This window comes from Topomyia yanbarensis, chromosome 1, assembly GCF_030247195.1.
Source record: "Topomyia yanbarensis strain Yona2022 chromosome 1, ASM3024719v1, whole genome shotgun sequence".
NCBI lineage: Eukaryota > Metazoa > Arthropoda > Insecta > Diptera > Culicidae > Topomyia > Topomyia yanbarensis.
Genome location: NC_080670.1, coordinates 195,664,566 through 195,690,028, shown reverse-complemented (window position 1 = coordinate 195,690,028; position 25,463 = coordinate 195,664,566). Strand labels below are relative to the sequence as shown.

The 25,463-nt window shown below is 38.8% G+C and overlaps 1 protein-coding gene across 5 annotated transcripts in view; it reads left to right on the top strand.

The window, feature by feature from the left end:
• LOC131686301 (uncharacterized) overlaps positions 1 to 25,463 on the top strand; it is a 398,471-nt gene that overhangs the window by 357,844 nt on the left and 15,164 nt on the right. For all 5 annotated transcript variants that reach the window (XM_058970542.1, XM_058970540.1, XM_058970539.1 and 2 more), the window contains 5 exons: positions 8,576 to 8,965; positions 20,793 to 21,758; positions 21,830 to 21,956; positions 22,013 to 22,158; positions 22,217 to 22,628. In XM_058970542.1, coding sequence (XP_058826525.1) covers positions 8,576 to 8,965; positions 20,793 to 21,758; positions 21,830 to 21,956; positions 22,013 to 22,158; positions 22,217 to 22,628 — 2,041 coding nt within the window. The remainder of the gene's footprint in view (positions 1 to 8,575; positions 8,966 to 20,792; positions 21,759 to 21,829; positions 21,957 to 22,012; positions 22,159 to 22,216; positions 22,629 to 25,463) is intronic.

The window sequence follows — 25,463 nt, the reverse complement described above, 5'->3', positions numbered from 1 at the left end:
ACTACGAGGCGCCAGATCGTATACCTGCACTTCTATTTTGTCACCCTCCATATACAAGGGAATCTTAATTCCAACGATATAACTTTCAACCACGTATTTTAGGTGGCTCTGCAAAACTAAACTTTCTGCTTGGGCTAACATACTGAATGTTACCAGAGCCGAATTGCGTAAATGATGGAATTGGATAAAGGTGACTTCCGTAATTGGCTCTACTACTCATCCGCTAATTTTCCACCTCGTGAATAGTCAAATTCGCCGGACAAACTTCGCTCCGGTCCGCGACTTCGGTAGTAGAATTCCAATTTAGTACTAAATTGGAATTCTACTACAGAAGTCGCGAACCCGAGCGACGTTTGTCCGGCGAATTTAATTTAATTGAAAATTGTAGAACGGATTTAACTGCAGTGGGTGCATTTTTTAGAAGCTTTCGTTAAGGGTTTCGCATGGTAGGCTGTCTAATTAGAAAACTGACTACGTATTTTAGGTGGTTCTGCAAAACGAAACTTTCTGCTTGGGCTAACATACTGAATGTTATCAGAGCCGAATTGCGTAAATGATGGAATTGGATAAAGGCAACTTTCGTATGTCAACGCTCTACTTTCATCCGCAGCTAATTTTCCACCTCGTGAATAGTCAAATAGTACAACAGTGGCGTTCCACTACCGATGTCACGGACCGGAGCGACGTTTTTTTGTCGACTTCACTGTTGGTCGCAAGAATTAGGGAAACGGTTTCTTTGTTCTTGAGACAATGCATACTAGATCGAGCGACTGTTAGTTTTCGTTTACTTAATTCACTTGGAGCTCTGATTTGGGCGGAATTATTTTTGAAAGCAGACACATTTAAGCTCTTTGTTTTTAATGTATCTCGCTAATTTTTCTGTTTTTTTTCGAACATAAGAGTGTTTTTCATGGATCGTACCCCGATCAGAAATACATAACAGAAATATTTCAAAACTATATCTCGCATTGTTACTTGTTATAAATTTTTGTTATTTTAACTACTAACGAGACCTAATTTATAACACAATATGATACAAAAATTGTGTTCTGATATAATCTTGTTATTTCATTCTGATCGGGATGGTATACCCACAATTTTTTCATTCACCCTGTTTTTATACGCAAAAGTAAGTTTACCGCAAACATCCCCGCCTTCTTCGATTTGCAAGGAAACCGATCGGAACTAAAATTACCACCGCCTTCATACGTCTGTCCATCAGCTTCACAATAGCGAAAACAACAGAAAAAAAACCGCACACACGTTCCGTGAATGTGATATGCTACATTCCATTCACCATATTCACACACCTGAATCTGACAGAAACAAACACTCAACTGCCACGGCGGCGCGGCAGTGCGGACACGCCGACTGTAAGGATCGGCCCGTGTTGGCGGTGCGGTGTGCCATCATTTACGTATTACAGGCCTATTTTGTTTACAAAACCTGCGCGGGGGGTGAAGAGACGCGCAAAACTGGTCCGTCCGTCGATCGCGCTTCTAGCGCGACGATGACAAGTGCGTCTATTTGATTAAGGGTAGCGCATTTGTTCGAATCCGATTGGAATATTAATAATGTTACCCCCGTGCGTTGTCGTCGTCGTCGTCCCACGTCATCACGTGTCCGCCCGCCCGGCCCGTACGGCCGGCTTAGATTGGCGTGTTTCTGTCGGTTGTAAGTAGGTTCGATGCAAAGTGGGGATTTCGGTTAAAGTACTACCTTAAAATTGAGTTACCTTGACTCAATTTTAGGTTGAAATATCGAATTGGATAAATGGACCTAAGGTTAAAACCTCTATAATCAAAACAAATAAATAAGTTACCTTTTTAAATGAAAATTAAATGGAATGAATTTCTCCTTAGCAGGGCCGTCTTAAGACCACTCGGGGCCCCTGGGCACAACTGAACTAAGGGGCCCCTATAATTGAAAAAAAAGTTTTCACATTTTAAATCTGCTTTTCTTGAAAATGAGTCCATTTTATATCGGTGGCGGTGGTCAGCTATTTTCTTCCACGTCCCTTATCACCATCAACAGTGCTATCTTTGAAAATGAACTATCTTGGTTATGCTACTAATTTCCCTGATCTTATTATATTGCAAAAAATTAAGAGGGTTTTTTTTATTATATTCAGAATTGCGCATATTTTTTCGTATGTTATTTTAAATGTTCCTTAATTTGATGGCATTGTAAGGGAACACGTATCCGCCGGTTGATGCTAACCGAGCTGACATTTCTTTGGACTAATTTCTTTGTTTGTTTAGTGTTTATTTGACCAACTGGGAAACTAATCCACGGGGCATTTAATGTGCGTGGGGAATACGCATGGTCTTGCCTGAGTGAAATGATGACTGTTAATTCATATATTAGGGGTTAAGAATTCGCAATTCTGAGAAGTATCAGTAGCTATTTATCAATTTGCAGCAGTTATATCAGCACGAAAAATATATGGTCGGTGTTGGGTCAGACCGGACTAAGTCACAAAACCTTAAAAAATTAGATAATCATTGCACTGGATAAAGTATTTCTTCAGCTATATTCGACTTTTAACTGATTTGAAATATGTTACAATAAGCAAGAATTATAGCAAAAATTAATTTCAAATTATAATGTAAAGATTGCTGCGATTCAAGTTTTAAACTCGTTTTTCTCGAAACCAATACAATGTCACTTAGTCTGGTCTGACTTAACACCGACCATATGTTTTATTGTAATATTCATTGACTTACTTTTAGTCTCATTAATTAATTTAATGAAATCAAATTAATTAATTGTTCTCCTTGTATCGAATGCTTTCAACTTGTCATGTTAACTATATTTCTTCATGAGTATAAAAATATTCTAGCTTGATTATTCACGTAAAAGGTGACAGGTTACTTTCTTTTCGTTCTTATTGTCTCCAATCTTGTTCTAGTAATTAGTGAAAAAATAAGCGTCATCGGTTGTATATTCGACATACAACTCTAGTCATTTCAGGTATTTTGGTAGTGCTTATTTTATACGAGAAAGATGATGACATAAAAATCGCCAGTTTATTCAATTGCTCGCGGAGAAAGAAACCAATATATAATTCTCATTTTATTTGCTATATGAATATCAAAGTTTATACACGATAAATAATACTTGTATTATTGAATCTTCAATTACATAGGTATTGCCATATCTACATGTTTAGTTCATGGTTAAGAACCTCCCGAGGGATGATTGACTGTCATATTTGGAGAAAAAATCGTTCTACACATACCATGAAATCTCAACCGTTACTAAGTTATTGAACTTTTTGTGTTAAAAACTTAGATGTCTTAAAATAGCTCTAACTCCAAAAATATACTTTGTATTTCAAATCTTTTAGATCCATTGGATAGGTGAGAAAATTTTCCACTGAAAAATGTCCTCAAATGTTTCGGCTAATGAGGTTAAGTAATCTTTTCACAGTAATTTATTTGAAATTTAACAATTTTGATCGATTTTTCGTTCACTTTGCGAAAATCTTAATAGTTAACATCACCATTTTAATAATTCAAATTGTTAGTCTTGAAGAGTTGTATAATTTGTTCTGTGACATGATACACTTATCTTGTCTTGTTTTCATGTGTTTGAGTTATTGAACTTGGATATTTTTATCTCATATACACTAATACTAGCTCTTATTGAAAAAGTATGGCACTTATTGTACCTTTTCTTATTTCTATTTGACAGCCAGGAAAATTTTGCAGAGAAAAATGTATTAATGCCTTTCAGTTAAGTGAATTTAGTATTCTTTTATAAGTTAATTAGTTTAAAGTTAGTGTTATTATTAGAATTTTCGTTATTTTCTTAAAATAGTAAATAATAAACTTCACCATTATTATCATGTAATTAATGCATCTCAGCAAGTTCTACAATTCTTCCTTTGACTCCATTCAATTATCTCTTTTATTTTCGAAGCAAAATCATTTTTATCTTCTCGTTTCATATGCAAAAGCAACGATTTCGAACCCACTACATTTGTGATGAGGTCATGCTGTGTTAACTATTAAATTGCAGCGAAATGGAAAGCGATTGGGATAAAGTGTCAAATAACAAGTTGCAGAGAATATTAAGGGGCACCAAATGAACAATAGTGACGATAAATTTAGTAGATTAATAATTAGAATAATTACAAAACTCTCCAAAAAACGCAAATTTTGACTTATTTTACTAGTAAAAAGTTATTTAGTACACTTAACTAAAAGATATCTGTACATACATCGAAAGGAATTTTTCTCAGCCTGCCAATGAAGCCCTGGTAATAGCGATATAAAGCATATTTTTAGATTAGAGTCTTTTAAGAACTTGCAAGTCAATTACAGGAAAAGTTTAGAAGTGAAATTACAAGGAAACGAGAAGAGATAGGAGTATTATGTTGAAGAACAAATTATGAATCGTCCTCAAACCCAACTTTTGGATAATAAATATTACTATATTCATAATTCATTATTTTGAGAAAATTAACAAAAACCTCATCAAAACACTAACTCCTACCTACTTTACAACTAAAAGGTAATTAAAACTAATTAACTGACAGATATGAGAACACCATTCAATATAAAAAATTTTCGCCTTTCCATTGGAACTAAAAGATTTAAAATACGAGGTATACTTTTTGAGTTAGAGGTGTTTTAAGATAAACAAGTTTTTTTACACAAAAAGTTCAATTACTCTGTAACGGTTGAGATTTGATGGTATGTGTAGAACGATTTTTTTTCTCCAAATATGACAGTAAATCACCCCTCGAAAGGTTCTTAATCATGAACCAAACACCCTGTATATCGACCAATGTCTCGAAACACTAAAGGTAATCGCTTTTCATACCGTAGTATTGTTTTTAGAATATCGTGATTCGCTGGAATAAAGAAACAAGGAATAATGAAATCGTGAACATACTGTTAGATTCAATTAAACATGAACAACACTCTCGACTGTCGTTGCTTTTTTACAAACCGATCATTTCCAAATTAATTCAACAAACGATAAATCTATCATAAATTCTCGGCAGCCGGCTGCCCAGAGCAATAAACGCATGATAACATTTCTGAGAGTTGCATAGTTTGTATCTCTTATCAAGGCGAATCCAGACTTGTGTGACTCTTTACCCCATCCTACTTACAAAAAGTCCTTCCCGTGGTAAACGTGAAGATGCAGACGCCCTTCTCCCCCATCGTAGCATTTCGTCACAAACCTCTAAATACCCCCTGGTAATTACGTAACTTGACGGTGACTCTTCCCCCCCTTGTCCCCGTAATTTTTTTTAATGAAAAACGATGTTAGTTACACATCATCACAAAATACAAAACTCCCCCTCCCCCATATAATGCTACGTCATTTATGGATGGTCCCTTATGGTAACGGTTCGGAGAGAAAACGATGGCGAAAAGTACAATTTAGAGAAAGAATGACCGGAACGATGACAATTCAACTTTTATTGGACACACCATTCCACCATCGAGGAACTGTGAACCTGATCCACTGGAGCTAAAATAGACAACGATTGAGTTCTGCCTGAGAAGGGGCGGTAACGATTGCCTTATGAGAGGCATTAGGGTAGATGGGTCCATTGGTAGGTATAGGGGCTGTGTGTTTAGATCGTAGAGTCGCCTCTCTGGTGTCGGTGATAGGCATTCAGTGCAGAAAGAGACCGAAGGCAAAAAAATATCTTCATTGTTTCGTAAACAAAAAATATCTTCATTATTTCGTAAACAAATAAACATAGCGAAACATCGAAATTACTCGAACCTATTGATATGAGTAGCACAATCCATTTCAATGCCAGTCATGTAAAACAGTCAGAATAGGAATGCACGCTGCCATGAGGCACAAATCCTTGAATTCCTACGAGATCCGTTCCATTTCTGCCAGCATATTTTTCCTGATTCTGATTCGTGCATAATTTTCCATTTGCGCATAAACTGAGATTTTGAAATTAGCAGAGCAAAGCTGCAGTACAAGAATTTTCTGCTTGTGTTAACCATATTTTAAGACTACATTTCAAGAATATTAATAAAAATATGCATCGTGGCAAAAAATATTTGGATCAATCGAAAAAAAAATACACACAATGTAAGTCACCGAATGCCCAAGATTCTTCAAATATTTTCAAGGGCACGCACATTTGCCTAAACTCCTTAAATCAGATTTAGGGTAAAAGTAGGGTCGATTTGTGTAGACGCTTTCAATCACGCTATCACAAGGGCAGGGGTGTTTTTGGGATTTTATGAACCTTCATGACGGCCTAAGATAGTTTTGATAAGGCGAAATGTCGTACAAAAATAACCTAGTTGGTTCCGTACCAGAATACGACGTCATTTTTGGAGAATTTCATGAAGATTTGTTTGTTCAAGATCCCTGATTTGATGAAGAAATGAAAATTTGCCACATCCGTGGATCGCTTGCCAAACAAGCATTTTGTACCGAATTTCAACATCTTCCACTTTGTGTACAGCTTCCTTGCAAATTTTTTTACCTTCTTGGTTGTTACTCCGCTTGATTGTTTAATGCTATTCAAATGTCACATGCATTAAGCGACTTCGAGCTGCTACTGATCCATTGTCACCTACAGGCTCAAGAGTTATAAACAATTTAGTGCTACAATTTTTTGGAACATGACATTCAGAAAGATTATATATTCATCCTAAGTTGGGGGCCCCTAAAATCCCGGGTCCCTGGCCCTGGCCCAGTGTACCCATGCGTAAAGACGGTACTGCTCCTTAGTGGGGAAAAAGTTGGGAAAAAAACTAGTTTTTCTCCACTTTCTCCACAGGTAAAAATTGTTTTAAACCATATTTGCGCATTAAGGGCACGAAACCTATAACTAAGTTATACAATTTGCGTTTCGACTGCGTCTCATCAGTATCTGATATTATCTTAGTGACAGGACTAAGTTTCTTGCGGAAAATCACGCTGGACTAGGAGTTTATTCAGGTACACAATTAGTGTTTCCGGTTTTTGGAACTAGCGTTAATCTGGCGCTAGCGTAGTCCTGTCACTAAGTTAGTGTCAAATTCTGATGAGACGAAGTCGAACTTTTGTCAAAAAAACTTAACTTTAAGTAGCTTTTCATATCCGTGTACATCACACGGCCGCTTGAAATTTGCAACAGAGAGACCGATGGCAATGACAATTTCCTCAAAATTTTCTCAAGAATGTAAGGTGAGCCAATTGTCTTGACGCATCTCTAATAGAAAGCCATTCTCGACTTTTATATAACCCACCGATGGACCATCATCGACGACCTAGTGGCTCACTTCCGATTTGCCAATTTCGCGCTGTTTTTCATATTTCACCGCGCACCTTCGAAAGCATCATACATCAGGTAACAGCCTCCTTTGATCGATATGATTAGCGAAACCGCCCAGCCACGACGATGACGGCGACGACGACGACGCCGAAGACGATGAAGCCTCTCATCATCACATCGATCACTTCGATCATCATAACTCGGGCACGGGCTTTTAACGTGATGCATTAAAAAAAAATATTTGGGTTCGCTACCCTCCGCCCTCGTTGAAATCACTTTGCTTGCTGGCTGGTTGGCTGACTGGCTGGCTGTCTCGGTTCGCAGGGGCCGGGCGTTAGTTGCTTGCCTCTGCTACCATCCGACTGCAAGCCTACTGCGTTGCTGCTGTGCTGCCGTTGATTCAAATACCGTGGCGCGTTGCGTGATTCATGTTTTTCTGCTCTCTTTACTTGCTGTTATCTAAGGACGCGCTTCATATATAACAATTGTTGACCAACAACGATGATGATCATGATGCCGGTCGTTGATGATCATAAGTAACATTTCCTTCTATCAGAGGGAGGCGGACCTCGTGCTTTTTTTACTATCATATGTTGATCGATTTTTTTTTCGAACTCGTCGAACACGGCTTTTTCGTATTCTCTTGGTCCATTTCTCTCTCTCTCATTGTAACGATCAGTGATGGTGATGATGATGATGATGATGACAGCGGTGATCAATTTATTAGATTGATCGTTTCATTGCTAATGGGTGAAAATCGTAATAACCTGCTGCTGCTTCTGCTGCCGAGTTCGCTTCTTTCTTCGATCGTACCCACATTTGCGCCAAAATCGGAGCCATCATAAGCTGGTTTACTAAAGCTACTATTCAAACTTGAAAATCGATAATTGAAGTTTTCTAGACTCTGCAGCGTCAGGATGCATAAAATTGTCTAAAACGTGCGAAATGAGTGATACCGCCATCAGTTCGGACTGCCCCAGTCGATACAAGAAAATGAGGGTTTCTGTGAAGATTAAGTGATCAATGTAATATATTTAAACAAAAAATTCAGTTACCAAAAAATCCCAAGTGATTTCAACGAAATGGCCCACCAAAGCTTGGAGCGGAAACTCTCCTACTACAACGATCCAGAATATGCCGCCGTTCGGCACGCCCAGAGCGGCCGCCTGTTCAATTGGGTCAAGGTGTCGCACGGCTTCAAAAAGTTCCGTCTGCGACGCTGGAATTCCACCGGATCTTGGGTTAATATGAAATTTTTTAATTAATTTGGTAATTTTTATAAACATATGAATCTAATAAATATTATTGTTTATTTCCCCCCAGAGCCCGGAACCGTCAGGAATAATCGATCTCACCAACTTTCACGTGGCCGAAGGCAATTACACCAAGCGGAAGAACGTGTTCAAGCTGACGACGGTGTCCTACCACCATCAGCAGCATCCGCATCAGCAGCAGCAACAGCAACAGTATCATCCAATGAATGCCGCCCAGTCCCATCAGCATCTGGCACTGCATCATACGCAGTCTGCGGCCGGTGGGTTGGTGGGCCTGGCGGGAACTGGACCCTCGTCGGCGTCCTCCTCGGCGGCTACCTCGCTGTACAAGGGCTACGAAAGGGAGCTGCTGATACAGGCCGATTCCCACAACGATATGCGGCTGTGGATGGACTCGCTGCGGACGGTGTGCCGGAGCAGTCAGTATTTGAACAGTAGTGTGAGTACAGTTGTTTGTTTGTTTACTATGTGCGCTGTGTTTTTGGGTGGGCCCGCGGAGGTCTTATGGTTGAAGAACAGTGAAGTTTTTATTTGTGTGCTCTTGTAAATGGGTTTGGGGTGGAATAAACACTTTTGTGCCCGATAAGACGAATATTTTGACATAAAAGTGATAACAGAGGATCTAGCCTCTTAATTCACAAATTTTAGCGATAGCGGCGCTCTTAGTGCCCGGATATGCTAGCTTTTTGAAACGTTTTGCTGTTTGTAAATTAGTTTGCTTGGTCTATTTTTTCACAGTTTCAGACTACCCTCAAGCCTCAAACAACAAACAGTGACCAGAACTCGGATATTGAAGTTGTAACTCGATGGATGTGTCCTGACCGGCGATGAAACCTATGCGAAAGCTGATTTCTAACATATCTCGGGATAAAATTGTACAAGGTTTTCTGATAGATTCAAGTTTCTTTCAAGAAAAATTATGATTTAGCAAGTTATCTGTTTCTGTGGGAACCAGCGTTTTCTGTCAGATAAGACTATCAGTTCGAAAGTATAAAAAGGGTGTAAAAACGAATTTTATCCTTCTTTAAATCCTATGATAGTTCAGTTGCCATTTGGTCGGTTACAACCAGCTGCCATTATAGAAATAGTACACCGACAATCCCAAAGGCGCTGAATGCAAAAAAATTGTCTCCAGCACCTTCCAATGTAGAGTGATGATAATAGTGTGGAAGTCGCCTTTATCCAGCTCCATCACCTACGTCATTCAATGCTGGTATTATTCAACGCGTTAGCCCAAGCAGAAAGTTTTATTTCGCAGAACAATCTAAGATACGTAATCACGTCAACACCGGAATAAAGATACCTATGCTTGTAGAATATTACGGAATAGAGGTGAAAAAACTCGAACTGACACTGCATATTGTCCAAAGTTCATACAAAATATATGTCGCAATACAGACAAAAGGAATCCCTTAGATCAGATAGTTATAGAATCTTGTTCCGAGGTATTTCCAACGGCATTTTTATGGCGAGACTGCGAGTTGAAAAATTCTTCCTACCTGACTATACAGTTCGGAACACATGGAACTAAATTTACTCATACCACGCTACCCATCAAAGGCAGATTTCTACAAATTTCTAAAATTCGATTTCACGTTGCTCACTTCCCAATGTTTTTGATGCGAAATCAAAATTGACGTATTATTTATCTTAATCATGTTTGTGGTTGTGAATTAGGTCACAAAATCAAAACATATTTTCTTGTGAACTATTTAACAAAACTCGAAACATTATTTTGAATCATTTCAAACTTCGTGAACAAGGTCATAACTCCTAGTATATTAGTCACGACTCATTATCCGTGCTCGTCAAATAGTTCACCAAATCATGAAATCATACTCATGGAAACGTTACTGGTTCATGATTCCTAGTAAAATAGTCACGTGAAATAGTTCACAAAATCATAAAATATTATTCATGTATTCGTGAGCTGGTTCATGATTCTTAGTACTTAGTTCATGATCTATTTTTTCGTATGTCTGATATTTAGAAGATATCCTCAATCACTTTCAATTTCATGCCACTCTAGTCATGAAATTTTCACATGAACTTTTTCACAAAATTAGGGTTTTTCATGGAATATCGTATAGTTATGTCCAGCTTCTAGTAATACATGCTAACAGCAGATATAAGAATCTTGGATTTCAAAATGACGTCAAACACAAATTTCTAGCACATACTTGTCATGACCATTCCGAACATATCCATATCGATTGGGTTATAGGGAATTTCGCCAAACCGGAAGTCGCCATCTTGGATTTCAAAATGGCATAAAAATCAATTTCTGGCAGCCACTCGTCAAGTCCATTCGGAAAATACCCATACTGTTGAGGTGCGGGCCATAAGGAGTCTTCCAGCCCCGCCTCTTCCATCTTTCCGAAAATCTTCTAAGTCTTTTGCATTCAAAAGGACTTACAATATTTTCTGAAAAAACCGCGTTAATTGGAAAATCCACGTAAAAAAACCGCGTTGATTGGAAAATCCGCGTAAAAAAACCTCACAAAAAGCGCTCAAAAACCGCGTAAAAAAACCTGAGTGCATATTGCAGCGCTTATTGAACCAATACAGTTGATGGATAAAATAAATATCAGTGGTTCTTAGTGGCTTCCTTGAGGTACACCATACGTCATTCCTAGAGTACCGTTTACATTGTCAAGCGCCCCAGGAAAAAGTGTCCCTTGAGTCTTTAACCGAAGGCTAGTGGAATCATTTCAGCCTAGTTTAAAAAAATAAAGTGTAACCGGGTACTGGTCATCACGGAACTAAATGATCTATTGAATTAAAGCCCCTAGTTCAATGATCTACGTTTCTAGAACCAGATGTGTGATCATTGCTCTCTAGGTAGCATTCAAAAGATCTCTAATGTGCTAAATGATGTAAAATAATGGTCTTGTGCGTACTCTGAGCAAGAATACTAGCATTTGCATTAGCGTTGTATATTTCTCAGAAAACGTAACAGTTGTTCAGAAACACATCGACTCAGTACTCAACATAGTAAATTTGTTAGATTCCCACCCGAACCATTTATTGTTTGGTAATAATAATTAACCTAGCATTGATGATAGCTCACTCCCGTTTTCCGAATCAATCATTTCGAGGGGATGTCATGCTACAAATGTGCATGGTAACCAATCAATGGAATCGAATATCGGACCTTTTGTTTGTTAATGAGAAAGCTTGAATTAATTGCATCGTTTCAAAAGCATACGAAGACACCACTCTTCGAAAACATGGAGAACATGCAAAATGTCCCAAACCGGGGGAATTTTGTTGTGCATGAGGACACAATACCTAATATAAAAATTTAGTTTTTTAATGTTTCTCGTCAGTAATTAACACCAATTTAGTGCTAATTAGAAAAGTCTAAATTGGCACCACACATCACTCGGTACCAGCCTGTTGTTAAGGCATTCACCCAAGACGAGTGACTTTTTGGATTTTAGTGTCTAACTGGCGCAAATGTGGTGTTGGTTTAGACTTATCTAAGTAACACTAAATTGGTTAGTTACTGACGAGCAGTCTCGGAAACACTAAAAAGTGAAACTTTTATGTTAGGTAATGTTTCCTCAAGCATATTTTCGTCCCGCGCATCCATTCAGTATCATTCGTTGCTCGCATGCCAAACGAGCAACATCGTGACTATAATGTCCGGACGGTACAGTAAGCGCCGACCGCACATAGGTAAACCGAGTAATAAAATTTCGTGGTACAAACCCGTTTCCTTACTGTGTGTAAAGTTTATCGTGCGCTCTTCACCCTAGTGTGCGATTTGAACCATTGCATACACCAACGGGTATAGAAATGCGATAGGTTCGAGTCATGTACACACAATGGTTTGCCATGTACATGAGTGGCTTGAGTTGGACATTGCAGGGTGCGACGTGCGTGTGTTGCTTATGAGTTTGCGTTGGTGTCAATTGGTTTATTTTTATACTTGTGTGTGCGTTGGGTTGACGAGGCGGGTGGCATTCAAAATGTTTTCGGCGGTTTGTAGGTATCTGGCGTAATAAGCCTATGTAGTTACTTATGTTTTATTGGCAAACACCGCTAATAACAATTGAGATTTTATGGTAGTTTGGAAGCCACTCATAAAACTCAGAATGCACTTCTAGCTTGCTGTAAAGCTTCAATTGTTATTTGGGACGTTTCATATTTTAGATATACGCGGTGCAGTTTTTATCATCCGACAACATACCTCTGTAGGCATTTTTGAAGCATGGACGGACTCAACTGGGTTTGCGCCCACTCAAAACAAGTATAGCATTCCAAACACAATAGTCCTCCTCATAATTCTCTGCGGCATTGTCACACCAAGCCTTATCTAACCCGAACTAAGTCATTAAACGCAACGCAATTCCTTTCGTGATATTTCGCATAAGAAAATGGAATTCAATTTTTCACGGATGAAAATTGTTGCACTTCGACCGTTTTGCGCGATCTCGTAATCATGTCTGATTGAACCCAAATTTTGTGTAGAGGCTTTTGAGGTGAGTCTGGTCATAACATCCGATGGTTACTTTTCTCATACATGCCTTGGCAAAAGCTCCTATATTACTCGATTAATGGCGAAGTGCTCTCCTTTGAAAAATACACTTGGAGGAATTTCTTCTCCGCCATTCCCAATGGTGTTTGGGTGGAGATAAAACATTCTATTCGTTGTTTTCTGGCCCTGGACCATAGCACCTCCTTTGCACAGACCACAGTGTGCGGTCTAAACCTGCATAGCTGTCGTTTGTTAAGAAAGTAAATCCAAAAGGAAACACTACTTGCATTCACAGGTAAACAACTGCTTGCGGATGATGTCCCGCAAACACAGAGGTTCTGATTGCTGATGAAAACATAGCATTCGATTGGACATTAGGCATTAGCCCAAGGGCCAAGAAGCCGAATATTTAACAGTGAGGGGAAAAAGAAGTCGAAGCTTATCCTGCCGAGGTTTCGGGTATTCTCCTTCTTTTTATCATGAGCTGTTCTTTCGAATTATATATAATGTAAAACGTTCTAGACAGCCCTATTAGACAATTTCCAGTTTTATTACATCGGGATAACAAAGTTTTGAAAGCGACAACTTATTGAATTTAAGGCGACACGCGGAGCATGCGATTTGTGTACGGGAAAGGTAGACATTTCAAAGTTATCATTTGCATTGACGTAAGTAGTGTGAAGCTATGCTATGTCGATAGCACAAAAGCCATTTAGTTGATTATAATGCAGTCTCTTTCCAGTCATCCTTGTAGCTTGTATATTATTTCCTTCGGAATTTTCGTTCAGGAAATATGGATAAATGAGTGCTATACAAACCAATACTACGAAAAAGAAATGGTTCAAATTTCCAGGACAAGTACTTAATTTGTTGGAAACGCAAGTGGCCAATGAAAGTGTCGTACTTGGCATTAGAAGTCTGCGAATAAATAAATTTCTAGTTACATTGGTCATGAAAAGGGTGCCTTCGGGTTGATTTGTTGTTACACAGTAATGTGTATGACAAAAATGTAGTCAGATCAAACGTTTCCGTACACAGTACATCCAACACTTCTCTACTAATTGTGACTGCCATTGAAACATCAATTGAATTGTGCTTAGTATAGAGCAAAAATGGACAACAATAAGTTAGAAGAAACATTGTACTTGGATCCCTCATCGAGAGTGGAGTCTTTGGGAGACTTCTTTTCCCGGAGATAATTCGTGGATATTTTTAGACTTTGATTCGTTATTCTTCATAATAGTTCAAACCAATACAATGAATATATATTTTCAATAATACATCACAAAAAAGATGTTCTTACTTTTCACATGACTTATTTGAGCATATGATTCAGTTAAAATTCACTCCAGATACGAAAAGTTTCAGGAACGCAATTTTTATCTTCAAACTTCCATATTACCCATTATTTAACTTTTATTTTTCTAGATAACCATGAATTTCCTTAATTACAGTGTATATAAAAGCTCTGAATAGAACGGAATTAAATTTGTGTTGATGTAGTTTTCGATTTTTGGTCGCCTGTCTTCCCATAGTTCCACGTTTCGGAAAGATACACCTTTCATCTTGATGGTGTGAACATTTGAAAACAGTTATAGTTTTCTCATAATACAAACATTTTAATGACCACAAATATTTTATTTGCCAAGTAGGATGTAATATTAAACTTGTTTTCACGAGTGGCTCTCTTCTACACTAAAATGCAAAAAAGCACACACGATTGGACATGAATAAATATTGCAGATTATCAGAATATCTAATCACAAGTAAGAAATGGATAGAGAAACAGCAAGGAAGATGTGAGTCGTGGCAGTTACGACGAACACGAAGGAAGTGAACCACATCAAGGTGTTACGCTGTAAAAAATTACCCAGTGGACCGATTCTTTTCAAACTTTCTGGAAATAAAAAAAAACTATTGGTAAGCTTTTATTTCATTCAGCTTCGTTTCTGCAGACATTCCTTGAGCTGGTTCTCCTCGTGTTCAGTCCCGGTAGTGTCGAACGGCGCACTCTGATTGCCACATGAGCGGATCGCTTGCCAAATCATGTATTTATTGTACAACTTTGAAAGTTCCCTTACTTCTTCCGGAATATCAAACTTGTGCTGGACGGTGAAGAACAGTAGCCTCGGAAGCTGCCAGAAATCCGCCTTGATGTAAGTCTCATAATCCATAATGAGTCAATGAGGCTTCATCAGCATCTGGGTGTACAGTTTCCGGGCCCGTAACTTTCCCACCGTGACCGTTCGTCACGATTTGGAGCCTTCTGCACTTTATAGGTATGCAGTCCCTCCCGGTCCTTGGCTCTTCGAACTAAAGACTTGGACATATTCAACTTTTTGGCCACATCCCTGACCGAAGCATTCCGAGGATTTTTTAGGCACTTGTGGAAAATCAATACGCGACGTGGCTTTTCAGGTGACCCCATTTTTTTTAATTTTTGAAAAACAGTGTAAGCAATGTTCTTTACTTCTACCCGAATTTTCGAGAGAAAATATCCAATGGATTATTTTCTAGAGCATTTTTCTCATGATGTAATTTAATGTGGGACACCCTTTACCTAGATTCACATGTTATTTGATCTTGGACAGTCAGTCTCCAGTCTCCTTGAACGCCCGTCCGTAGGCACACAACGTGCCCCGAAGTTGACGTCATATTCCAGGTTCTCTGTTGAGTGACACTTTAGCTGAATATGTAGCGCGAATGTGAATAGGAAGAGTCCTGCATTCGCGCCACATGTCCAGAACACTGTAGTATCTTCTCGGCTCGGGTATTCGTTCCATAGTAACTCAAATTGCTCCCTCTCCGTCCACCTGGTAACCACTTCTGTACAGTCTAGTGACAGATTCTCGCCCCAGTCATGCCTCTGGTTGCAGCGAGATTGATCAACCTTCAGCAGTTGTCCTTAGTGGGTAAATGGAGGGCTCTCCTTTCCAATAACTTGAGTAAATAATTCATCCCTTGCTACCTGTGTGTTCGTGTCTCCGATGACGAGTTTTACGCCTTGTTTTGGATCCTCTCCGTAGTTTTAGATAATCATAGAACTCATCTTTCACAACCTCCGGTTTGTCGTTTGTAGGAGTGCAGTTATTGATCAAACAATAGTTGAAAAGCTTGCTATTTATCCATAACACGCAGACACGTTTCTATTTATAGACATGAAGCTGCTACTTATCAAGCACTACAAAACCCACTCCGTGTTCTACCTTCTCATCGCAGCTGTAGTAGGCGTGGTACTGGAACGAGGTACCCACAGTTTAATATGCGGAAATCTCAATCTCGGCTTCGAACTTTCTGGAAGACGGAAATCTCACCCTTCACATTTTGCAACTTCCGAGCAAGTAGGGCGTCTTTCGTAGGTCCCAACAGTGTGCCGATTGTTCGTTCGATATTTGTTTACAATTTTCGAGGTTGTTTGGTACGTTATTTGGTATGCCATAGACTTTTCTACGGCTCATGTACGTACGCGTCGCATGGCACAAATACTACATCACTAGCTGGTGGAAAATAATAAACAAAGACGGCAAAATCAAACGGGTTTGTTTTCAACCAAGAAACCGCAGTAGTGTTCGTGAGACCGACCGACAAGAACTCAATTTTAGCGCGCCTCGTGTTAGGGTTGCCATCGTGGATATAGCTGCTGAAGCATCACATTTCGCCTTCAGCCACCCGTTCCGGGACAGACGCTGTTTGGAGCCGCTCCTATTTAGTGAAGAATGTTGTTCTACTGATGATCGATTATGCACTTCCCCGCGACAGTTATCGCTTAATTAAGCTACTTACCAGAAGAGCAGAATAGAGAAGTTATTGTTTTTTTACAAGAAAGCTCCATGCTGAAAAGTGAATTGGTTGCACTAAGCATAATCTAACAAACAAAGCAAGACTATTTATAATGAATTGAGAGAATAAATGTTGCTGTATAATAATATTTTCCCCCAATACCGATATTCTACTTAATAATGAACGCAATTGTTAGTAACTTTTAGCATGGTAGTAAAACTAACATTTTAACTGGAAGTAGTTTATTGCGTAATGTTTACATCGGTCGAGAGGCTACACTGGATGCTTCGGAGCAAGAAAATGTGCGCTGGAAAATCCTAACGCCTCTCATAGTTAGATGCACTTTCAACCATATCCCATGTGATCAATATATTCAAGGGGCATGAGACAATCAAGCGGAACGATGTAATGGTAGGAAATACGACACTGCAGACCCTGAAAGTCTCCGAAAGAGGAAGCTGTCGAAATTCCTTGTCTGGCAAGCGATCTGCGAATGTGGAAAAATGAATCAGCCCTTTTGGCATATCTGGGGAATCATCAACGAACAAATCTACAGGAGCGACTTTTGCCTTATTTGAGGACTCACAAAGGCCGGACACTTTGGTGTCTCCTGATTTGGCGGTGTCAATTGGTTTTGGTTCGGCATTACACGCGAACAACCAGCGCGCAGTGCGAAAAAAATGAACCTAAAACCTAAACTGAATGTGGCTGATGAAAAATAATAATTCTTATATAGAAAAATCCGGTAAATCGACTGAAGATAGTATGAACGATCGTACGAAACGTTTGTATCCGTTTTACCCCAATTCTTAACATATTACAAGTGTGGAGTTATAACTTACTCAACATTTCAGAAAGAGGCCGAGAGCGGCTGATCAAAAGTAATAGTTGTTATGTAAAAAATTTAGAGGAGTACATTGAAGATAGCTAGAATAACTGCGCGAAACATGTGTACCCGTTTTATCCAAATTCTCCCCCTAACTCAAGTGGGAAGTTAAACCTGGCTGTGCTTCTCGGAAAGGTGCTGAATGCGGCAGACGAAAATTTGTTACGGAAAAAATTCCAGAAAATCGATTGAAGATAGTTAGAATGACCGCACGAAACGTATATACCCGTTTTACCCCAATTCTTCACACATCATATGTGTGGAGTTATACCTTACTCATCATTTCAGAAAAAGGAACTAGTTTTTATGTAAAACAGTTGAGAGAATCGATTGAATATACTTGGAATGACCGCACGAAACGTGTTAACCCGTTTTACCCCGATTCTTTCTCTTAAACATGTGCGAAATTATACTTACCCCACACTTCAGAAAGAGGCTGAAAGTGGCTGATAAAAAAATAATGTTTTATGTTAAATAGCCCAGGGAATGAATTGAAGCTAGCTGCAATGTCCGCACAAAACATGTGTATCCGTTTTACCTTAAGTTCCTCTCATAACTTAAGTGTGAAATTAAACCTGCCTATACTACTCGCAAAGATGTTGAATGCAGCTGATAAAAAGTAGTAATTCTTAAATGTCCAACAAAATTGCGTTCAGTCTGTTTCTGAAATGTAGTCAGGTTTAATTGAAAACTCGAAATATGAGAAGGAAGAAGTAGGGTTAAACGGGTTCACACGTTTCGTACGGTCCGTTTAATTATCTGTAATCAATTTCTCGGGTTTTCATTATTAAGAAATGTTATTTTTGATGCGCCGCACTCTTCTTCTTAAATATGGAGTAAGAAATTACTTCAAACTTGAGTTCTGGAAACTGGGGTAAAACGAGTACACATGTATCGTGCGGTCATTTTATTTATCTTCAACCGAATCCCCGTACTTTTTTTTAATAAATTAATACATTTGATCAGTCTCATTCAGCCTATTTCTGAGGCGAAGGGCCTGATCTAATTTCACACTTGAGTTATGAGAAGAATTGGGGTAAAATGGATACACACGTTTTGTGCGGTCCTTCTATCTCCAATTGATTCCCCGAACTTTTTTGCATAAAATTACTACTTTGGATGAGTCGTATTCATCCTCTTCCCCAAATGCAAAACTTGGTTTGAGTTCAATCTTGAATTATAGGAAGCATACGGGGTAATACGGGTTCACACATTTCATGCGGACATTCGGACGATCTGGAATCGATTCCTATTCCTATTCCTATATTCCTATTGATCAACTGCATTCCGACACTTTCCTAAATATATTGCCATGTACAATTTCCCTCTTGAGTTTGGGAAAAATTGGGGGAAAACGGGATCGTATGTCCCGTGTAGTCATTCTATCTATCTTCACCCGTTTCCTTGAACTTTTTTTCTTGCATAAGATGCACTATTTGTGATCAGCGGCATTAATCCTACTTCCTAGATGTGAAGTAAAGAAAAACTGAAAAACTCAATATTTGGGGAGAATTGGGGTAAAACGAATTAAAACGTTTTATATAGTCAATCCTACTATCTTCCTTAGACTCTAACAAAAAGGGGAATTAGGGCAAAAGAAGCAAGAGAGTGTACCTTACGGTCATTTTAAATACCTGCAATCGACTCCCCAGACATTTTTACATAAGTAGTGTGCATTTTGGATAACAAAACTTAGCCTTCTATCAAACTAGTGAGAGCGTTTTGGGTCCACCTTTTTCCCACCGTGCAGCGTTACTCACGGTGATATAACCATGCCGGTTCCATTATTCATTTAAAGTAAACCATCATGTCTGGCCGCGGCGAAACGGAGAAAGGCATACATACACTTCCAGAATTTGTAGTAGATTACATTCTTCTTATGCTTGATAAAAAATTAACGCAATGAAGCTTGAAATTTTTGTCTTTTTTAAACCGTATCGGTCGAAGATATGTGACTAAGTAACAGGAATCAGTTCGTGTCATCTATAAGGTGCCCAGCAAAATTAATTAAATAAAAATGAGATCTGAATAAATCATTTTCCAAAAAACAAGGTTCAGGTCAAATGTCTAAAATATTGTACTGCTTGAAAATTATAGAGCAAGTTCCTTTTCAAGACAACTTTTTCCTATGAATACCAAAAAGGTAGTATCTTTCAGGATTCTTTAAGGGAATATAATTGTGGGGATAATAAAACTGTTTAATAATAGTATAATGTTGGTTTTTGTTCAAGATATCCTACATTTCTGTGGACAAATCTGTGCCGCCCTGTAACTAAGGGTCAGCCTGGGTGAACTTGAACTCGAGTAATTCACACGTTTCAATATTAATTGTTGTAAAACTTTTTAATGGTGTGTTTTAGAGGAGGTTCATAACTTGATTGAAAACACAAGATCCATCGAACAAGATGTTTTAACTATTTTACTCATAATTATTAATGGTGAAGAACAGATTTTCTAGAATTCAGATTTTTTAAAATCTGAATTCTAGACTTTAGATATATTGTGAAGTATTACTATTCAATTAGTTCGCACAGATCCTCGATGGCCTTATACACCACAGCAGATATCTCACGTTTTTCCAAAATTCTGCTTACTATAGCTTGAGGAAATTCTATTCCATGACACGGAGATTTGTTCTGGATACTATTTCCAACGAAGACTCACGTGAACTGCTAGGAATTTTTACGCAGTACGCTCTCTCCCCCTTCAGCACCTGATAACGGTCAGATACCGTAAGCTAAAAAAGGCACATCAAAACAATACCCCCGTAGCTCACTGATAACAAACCTTATCAGCTCCGGTTGCCATCCGATATCGTCAATAAAAACCTCTTGTGTTTGGGTAACGTACCTCCTCACTAGCCGTCAGTCGTTCCGCGGAATAAATTATGTGACCTTGCCTCACGCGCACTGCAATGGATTTAATCCTAACAGCTCCAATAATAGTAGTTTACTATCCACAGAACAGTCGCTTCGTGCGGGTTGACCGCGAGCAGGAAAACATTCAGCGGGAGATCTGTCAAATTTTGTCCCGCTCGGTGCACGGAGCGATAGTGTGTTTTTTTTCAGTCATTGTGAATAATAATAATTTCTATCTCTCTCTCCCTCTTCATTCCAGGATTACATCAACAACTTCGGCGGTCAGCAAGCCGAACCCCAGCGAGTGGCCGCCCTAACGAGTGTGCAATCAACAACCAGCAACGACGAATTCTCGCCGGTCCTATCGGCAAAATCACACCGCAAGTATGCCCTCGGGTCACGATCTCCCTCCGGCCAGTCACCGGTTACCAAAAGCCGCAAAACACCGCAACATAACTCGGCAGCGGTTCTCACACCGGCGGCGATAGCCAACGCCAACAGTCACCACAGTGGGAAGGAAAGTTCGGACAAGGAAACCGGATCGCCTAAATCGAAAACCTGGAAAGGGATCGTTGCCCGGCAGTTTCGAAAGATGCAAGGTCAGCCGGGTTCCCCGGGAGCCCAGCATCCGGAAATGTTGCTACCCGATGGAGCTTCCATCAATGCTCCTCTGCCGCTGTGTCCACCGTCGGATGAAAACCCGTATGTTCCTTTGCTGCTAGCTAAGTGTACTGGGATCGTGGAAACTAAGGGACTGGGAGTGATAGGAATCTATCGGATACCGGGCAATACGGCCGCGATATCCCAGCTGACCGATCAGGTAAATCGCGGAATGGACGAGGTTACCCTCCGGGATCCCAAGTGGGAGGACGTAAATGTGGTTTCCTCGTTGCTGAAATCGTTCATACGGAACCTACCGGAACCGTTGCTACCGAACGAACTGTACCATAGCTTTATCTGTGCCGATAAACTGTCCGGCCAGGCGAGACTGATCGAGCTGAAGCAACTGCTGAAGCGAATCCCGACCTACAACTACGAAACGTTAAAGCATCTGATGCGTCATCTGCACGCCGTCAGCACCAACGCGCTGGTCAATCTGATGGACCCGCGAAATTTGGCAATTGTTTTTGGTCCGTCGGTGGTGCGGTCGGTTAACGAGTCGCTGGAAACGGCCGTCAAGGACATGAAGCACCAGTGCCAAATCGTGGAAGTGCTTATTACTCATGTGAGTGAAGAGAGTTTTAAATGAAAATGTAACAGTGAACAATAATTTTGTTTTTTTTTTTTCGTTTACAGTATCAATACTTCTTCGAAGACGATCTATTGCCGATTGTGGTGGAGAAACAATCAACTACTACCGTTGATTCGGGTTTGGATGTACCGTCTACATCGCTGTTGTTGGATAATGTTTCCAAAATTGAACGTAAATCATCTCCGACCGGTTACGAAATCAATTCTCAATTTTTTTTCCATCCGCAGCCTTCAGAGAATCATCAAAGGAGAGTAGCTCACATTTCGTGGCACAGATCGTTCAGGCGGCCAATAGGAAGATTCGAAGAACGGCACAGCGAAAGAGCACCATGTCTTCGACGACACCGGACACCCTCTCACTGGATAGTACAACGGTAATGATCATATTTTATTTACCTCATTCATGATGAAAATTGCCGAATTTTCCCACAGTCAGCGGAATCGAAGGAACGTGCAACGTCCCACAAAACCACCCACCAGAATAACCATCGATATTTGCATCCGAGCAGCGCGGAGGCGGCGGCGGCTGCTCCTCGCAATGGAAACCACCACGACGGTACGAGTGGTAGTGGTAGCCAGTCGGATCCGGTAGCAGCGTTGTTAGCAGCAGCACCGCGTGGTGCAGCAGCACCAACCACCACCATCGTAGGGTCCGATGACGGTCAGAAGGAGAATCTGGTGCATCAACACCATCACCATCATCATCACTACTATCATCACCATAGCGGGGGCAGTGGCAGCGGGGACAGCCGGCACCACAGCAGTCAGAGTAATGATGATAATTCGTCAGTATTAAACCGGTCCTCGGAGGAGGACTCGAACGATAGTGCGTTTGCTGATAATGGTGAGTGAAGGGGGATCATTTTGTTTAGTTCACAGCTGAACATTTCCAAACGTCTTTCTTTCAGTTTATCGAAGATATTATCCGTGGTATTATTCGTGAGATTCGTTTGACTTGTACTCAGTCTTGTACCGAATTTCTCAATTTTCTTTTATGGAAAGAAAAATTGAAGAAATGACTCTTTTCCTATTTATTACAAACAAAAACTCTCTGATAAAACTGCTATTTGAGAAAAAAAAAAAGCTTTCGATGGATTCTCAGGAAATTCGTCGAATTATACCCGAAAGGTATTTATGGGTTTTGCAAACGTGAGCTTGTTTCTGGCTGCTTTGTTCGCTGGAACCTGTACGGTTCCAATTCCTTTTGTGATAAAGCTGTGTGTTTTTTTTATCGTGATTTCCCATCCTGTTTTGAATTGTTATTACTAACAGCTTGCCTTTAACTCAAACGATAACGTTCCGGTGCCAGAAAGTTCTCGTTCGGCACAAGTATTTCTTTATACATTATTGCCGGATATGAAAATTTATTTTAACGTAATGTCGGAATTCAAATTGATAGATAGATTCTTACCGCCATCATATCATATAATTTATTTACTTAATATCAACCATTGTTAATTCTTTTGAATAAGATTTTCTGCTCTATCGAGTCTATCAATGCTCTCTAACAAATAACACATCACATTGATGATTGAGTTGTGGGTTTAGGGTCAAGTTCCCTTTGGCGGTGCCTAAATGATATTTATAGTTCAGCTTTGTTTGTTCAGTGTTTACATAAATAACTAGATACTCATCTATGGGAGGGTCAATGTGCAGGAATAATAAATTTCTTTCAATAAGATTGAGCTTTCATGTTTGTTGAATGGCTATTTTTCAGCTAATGGGCTGTGGTTCCCATTTTTTAACTCAAAGAGTTAGGGACAGCTACACTATCAACAGAGATCTATACACCTTATCTCAAGTTTTCGTGGTCAGATTTTCTCGGTACCATCTAGGACGAGATTAGGCGTCGGCGTGTAAGTGAGAATTGCGGAATTTTGTAATAACTTTCGTTAAAAAAAAATTTTCGAGATTGCATCAAATCTCGACGTTTCAAGAATTTTAAAGTCATTTGGCATCAAAAATGCAAATTTGATTTTGAAATTTTCCTTTGAACAAAAATCGTCAAAAAAAGTCAATTTTCGTTAAAAAAAATTTTTCGAGATAACATCAAATTTTGACGCGTTATGCATTTAGAAGTCATTTGGCATCAATAATACCAGCTCGATTTTGAGATTTTCCCTCTTTTGAACAAAAGAAAGTCCAAAAAAGAACTTTCGTTAAAAAATTTTTTTTCGAGTTTTCATCAAATCTCGACGTTTCATGCATTTTAAAGTCATTTGGCATCGAAAATGCAAATTCGATTTTGAAATTTTCCTTTACTCCCCCCTTTGAACAAAAATCGTCAAAAAAGTCAATTTTCGTTAAATTTTTTTTTTCGAGATTTTGACGCGTTATGCATTTAGAAGTCATTTGGCATCAATAATACCAGCTCGATTTTGAGATTTTCCCTCTTTTGAACAAAAAAAAGTCCAAAAAAGAACTTTCGTTAAATTTTTTTTTTTCGAGTTTTCATCAAATCTCGACGTTTCATGCATTTTAAAGTCATTTGGCATCGAAAATGCAAATTCGATTTTGAAATTTTCCTTTACTCCCCCCCTTTGAACAAAAATCGTCAAAAAAGTCAATCTTCGTCAAATTTTTTTTTTTCGAGATAACATCAAATTTTGACGCGTTATGCATTTAGGAGTCATTTGGCATCAATAATACCAGCTCGATTTTGAGATTTTCCCCCTTTGAACAAAAAAAGAACTTTCGTTAAAAATTTTTTTTTCGAGATTGCATCAAATTTCGACGTTTCATGCATTTTAAAGTCATTTGGCGTCCAAAATGCAAATTCGATTTTGAAATTTTCCTTTACTCCCCCCTTTGAACAAAAATCGTCAAAAAAGTCAATTTTCGTTAAATTTTTTTTTTCGAGTTTTCATCAAATTTTGACGCTTTATGCATTTTGAAGTCATTTGGCATCATAAATGCAAATTCCATTTTCAAATTTTTCCCCCTTTGAACAAAAAAAGTCCAAAAAAGAACTTTCGTTAAAAAAATTTTTTTCGAGATTGCATCAAATTTCGACGTTTCATGCATTTTAAAGTCATTTGGCATCAAAAATGCAAATTCGATTTTGAAATTTTCCTTTATTTAAATAAAATAAATAAATAATTTTCGTTAAATTTTTTTTTTTCGAGATTACATCAAATCTCGACGTTTGATGCATTTTAAAGTCATTTGGCATCGAAAATGCAAATTCGATTTTGAAATTTTCCTTTACTCCCCCCTTTGAACAAAAATCGTCAAAAAAGTCAATTTTCGTTAAAAAATTTTTTTCGAGATTTCATCAAATTTTGACGCTTTATGCATTTTGAAGTCATTTGGAATCAATAATACCAGCTCGATTTGGAAATTTCGCCCCCTTTGAACAAAAAAAGTCCAAAAAAGAACTTTCGTTAAAAAAAATTTTTCTCGAGATTCCATCAAATCTCGACGTTTCATGCATTTTAAAGTCATTTGGCATCAAAAATGCAAATTCGATTTTGAAATTTTCCTTTACTTCCTCCTTTGAAAAAAAAGTCCAAAAAACAAACTTTCGTCAAAAAAATATTTTTTCGAGATTGCATCAAATCTCGACGTTTCATGCATTTTAAAGTCATTTGGCATCAAAAATGCAAATTCGATTTTAAAAATTTTCTTTACTCCCCCCTTTGAACAAAAATCGTCAAAAAAGTCAATCTTCGTTAAAAAA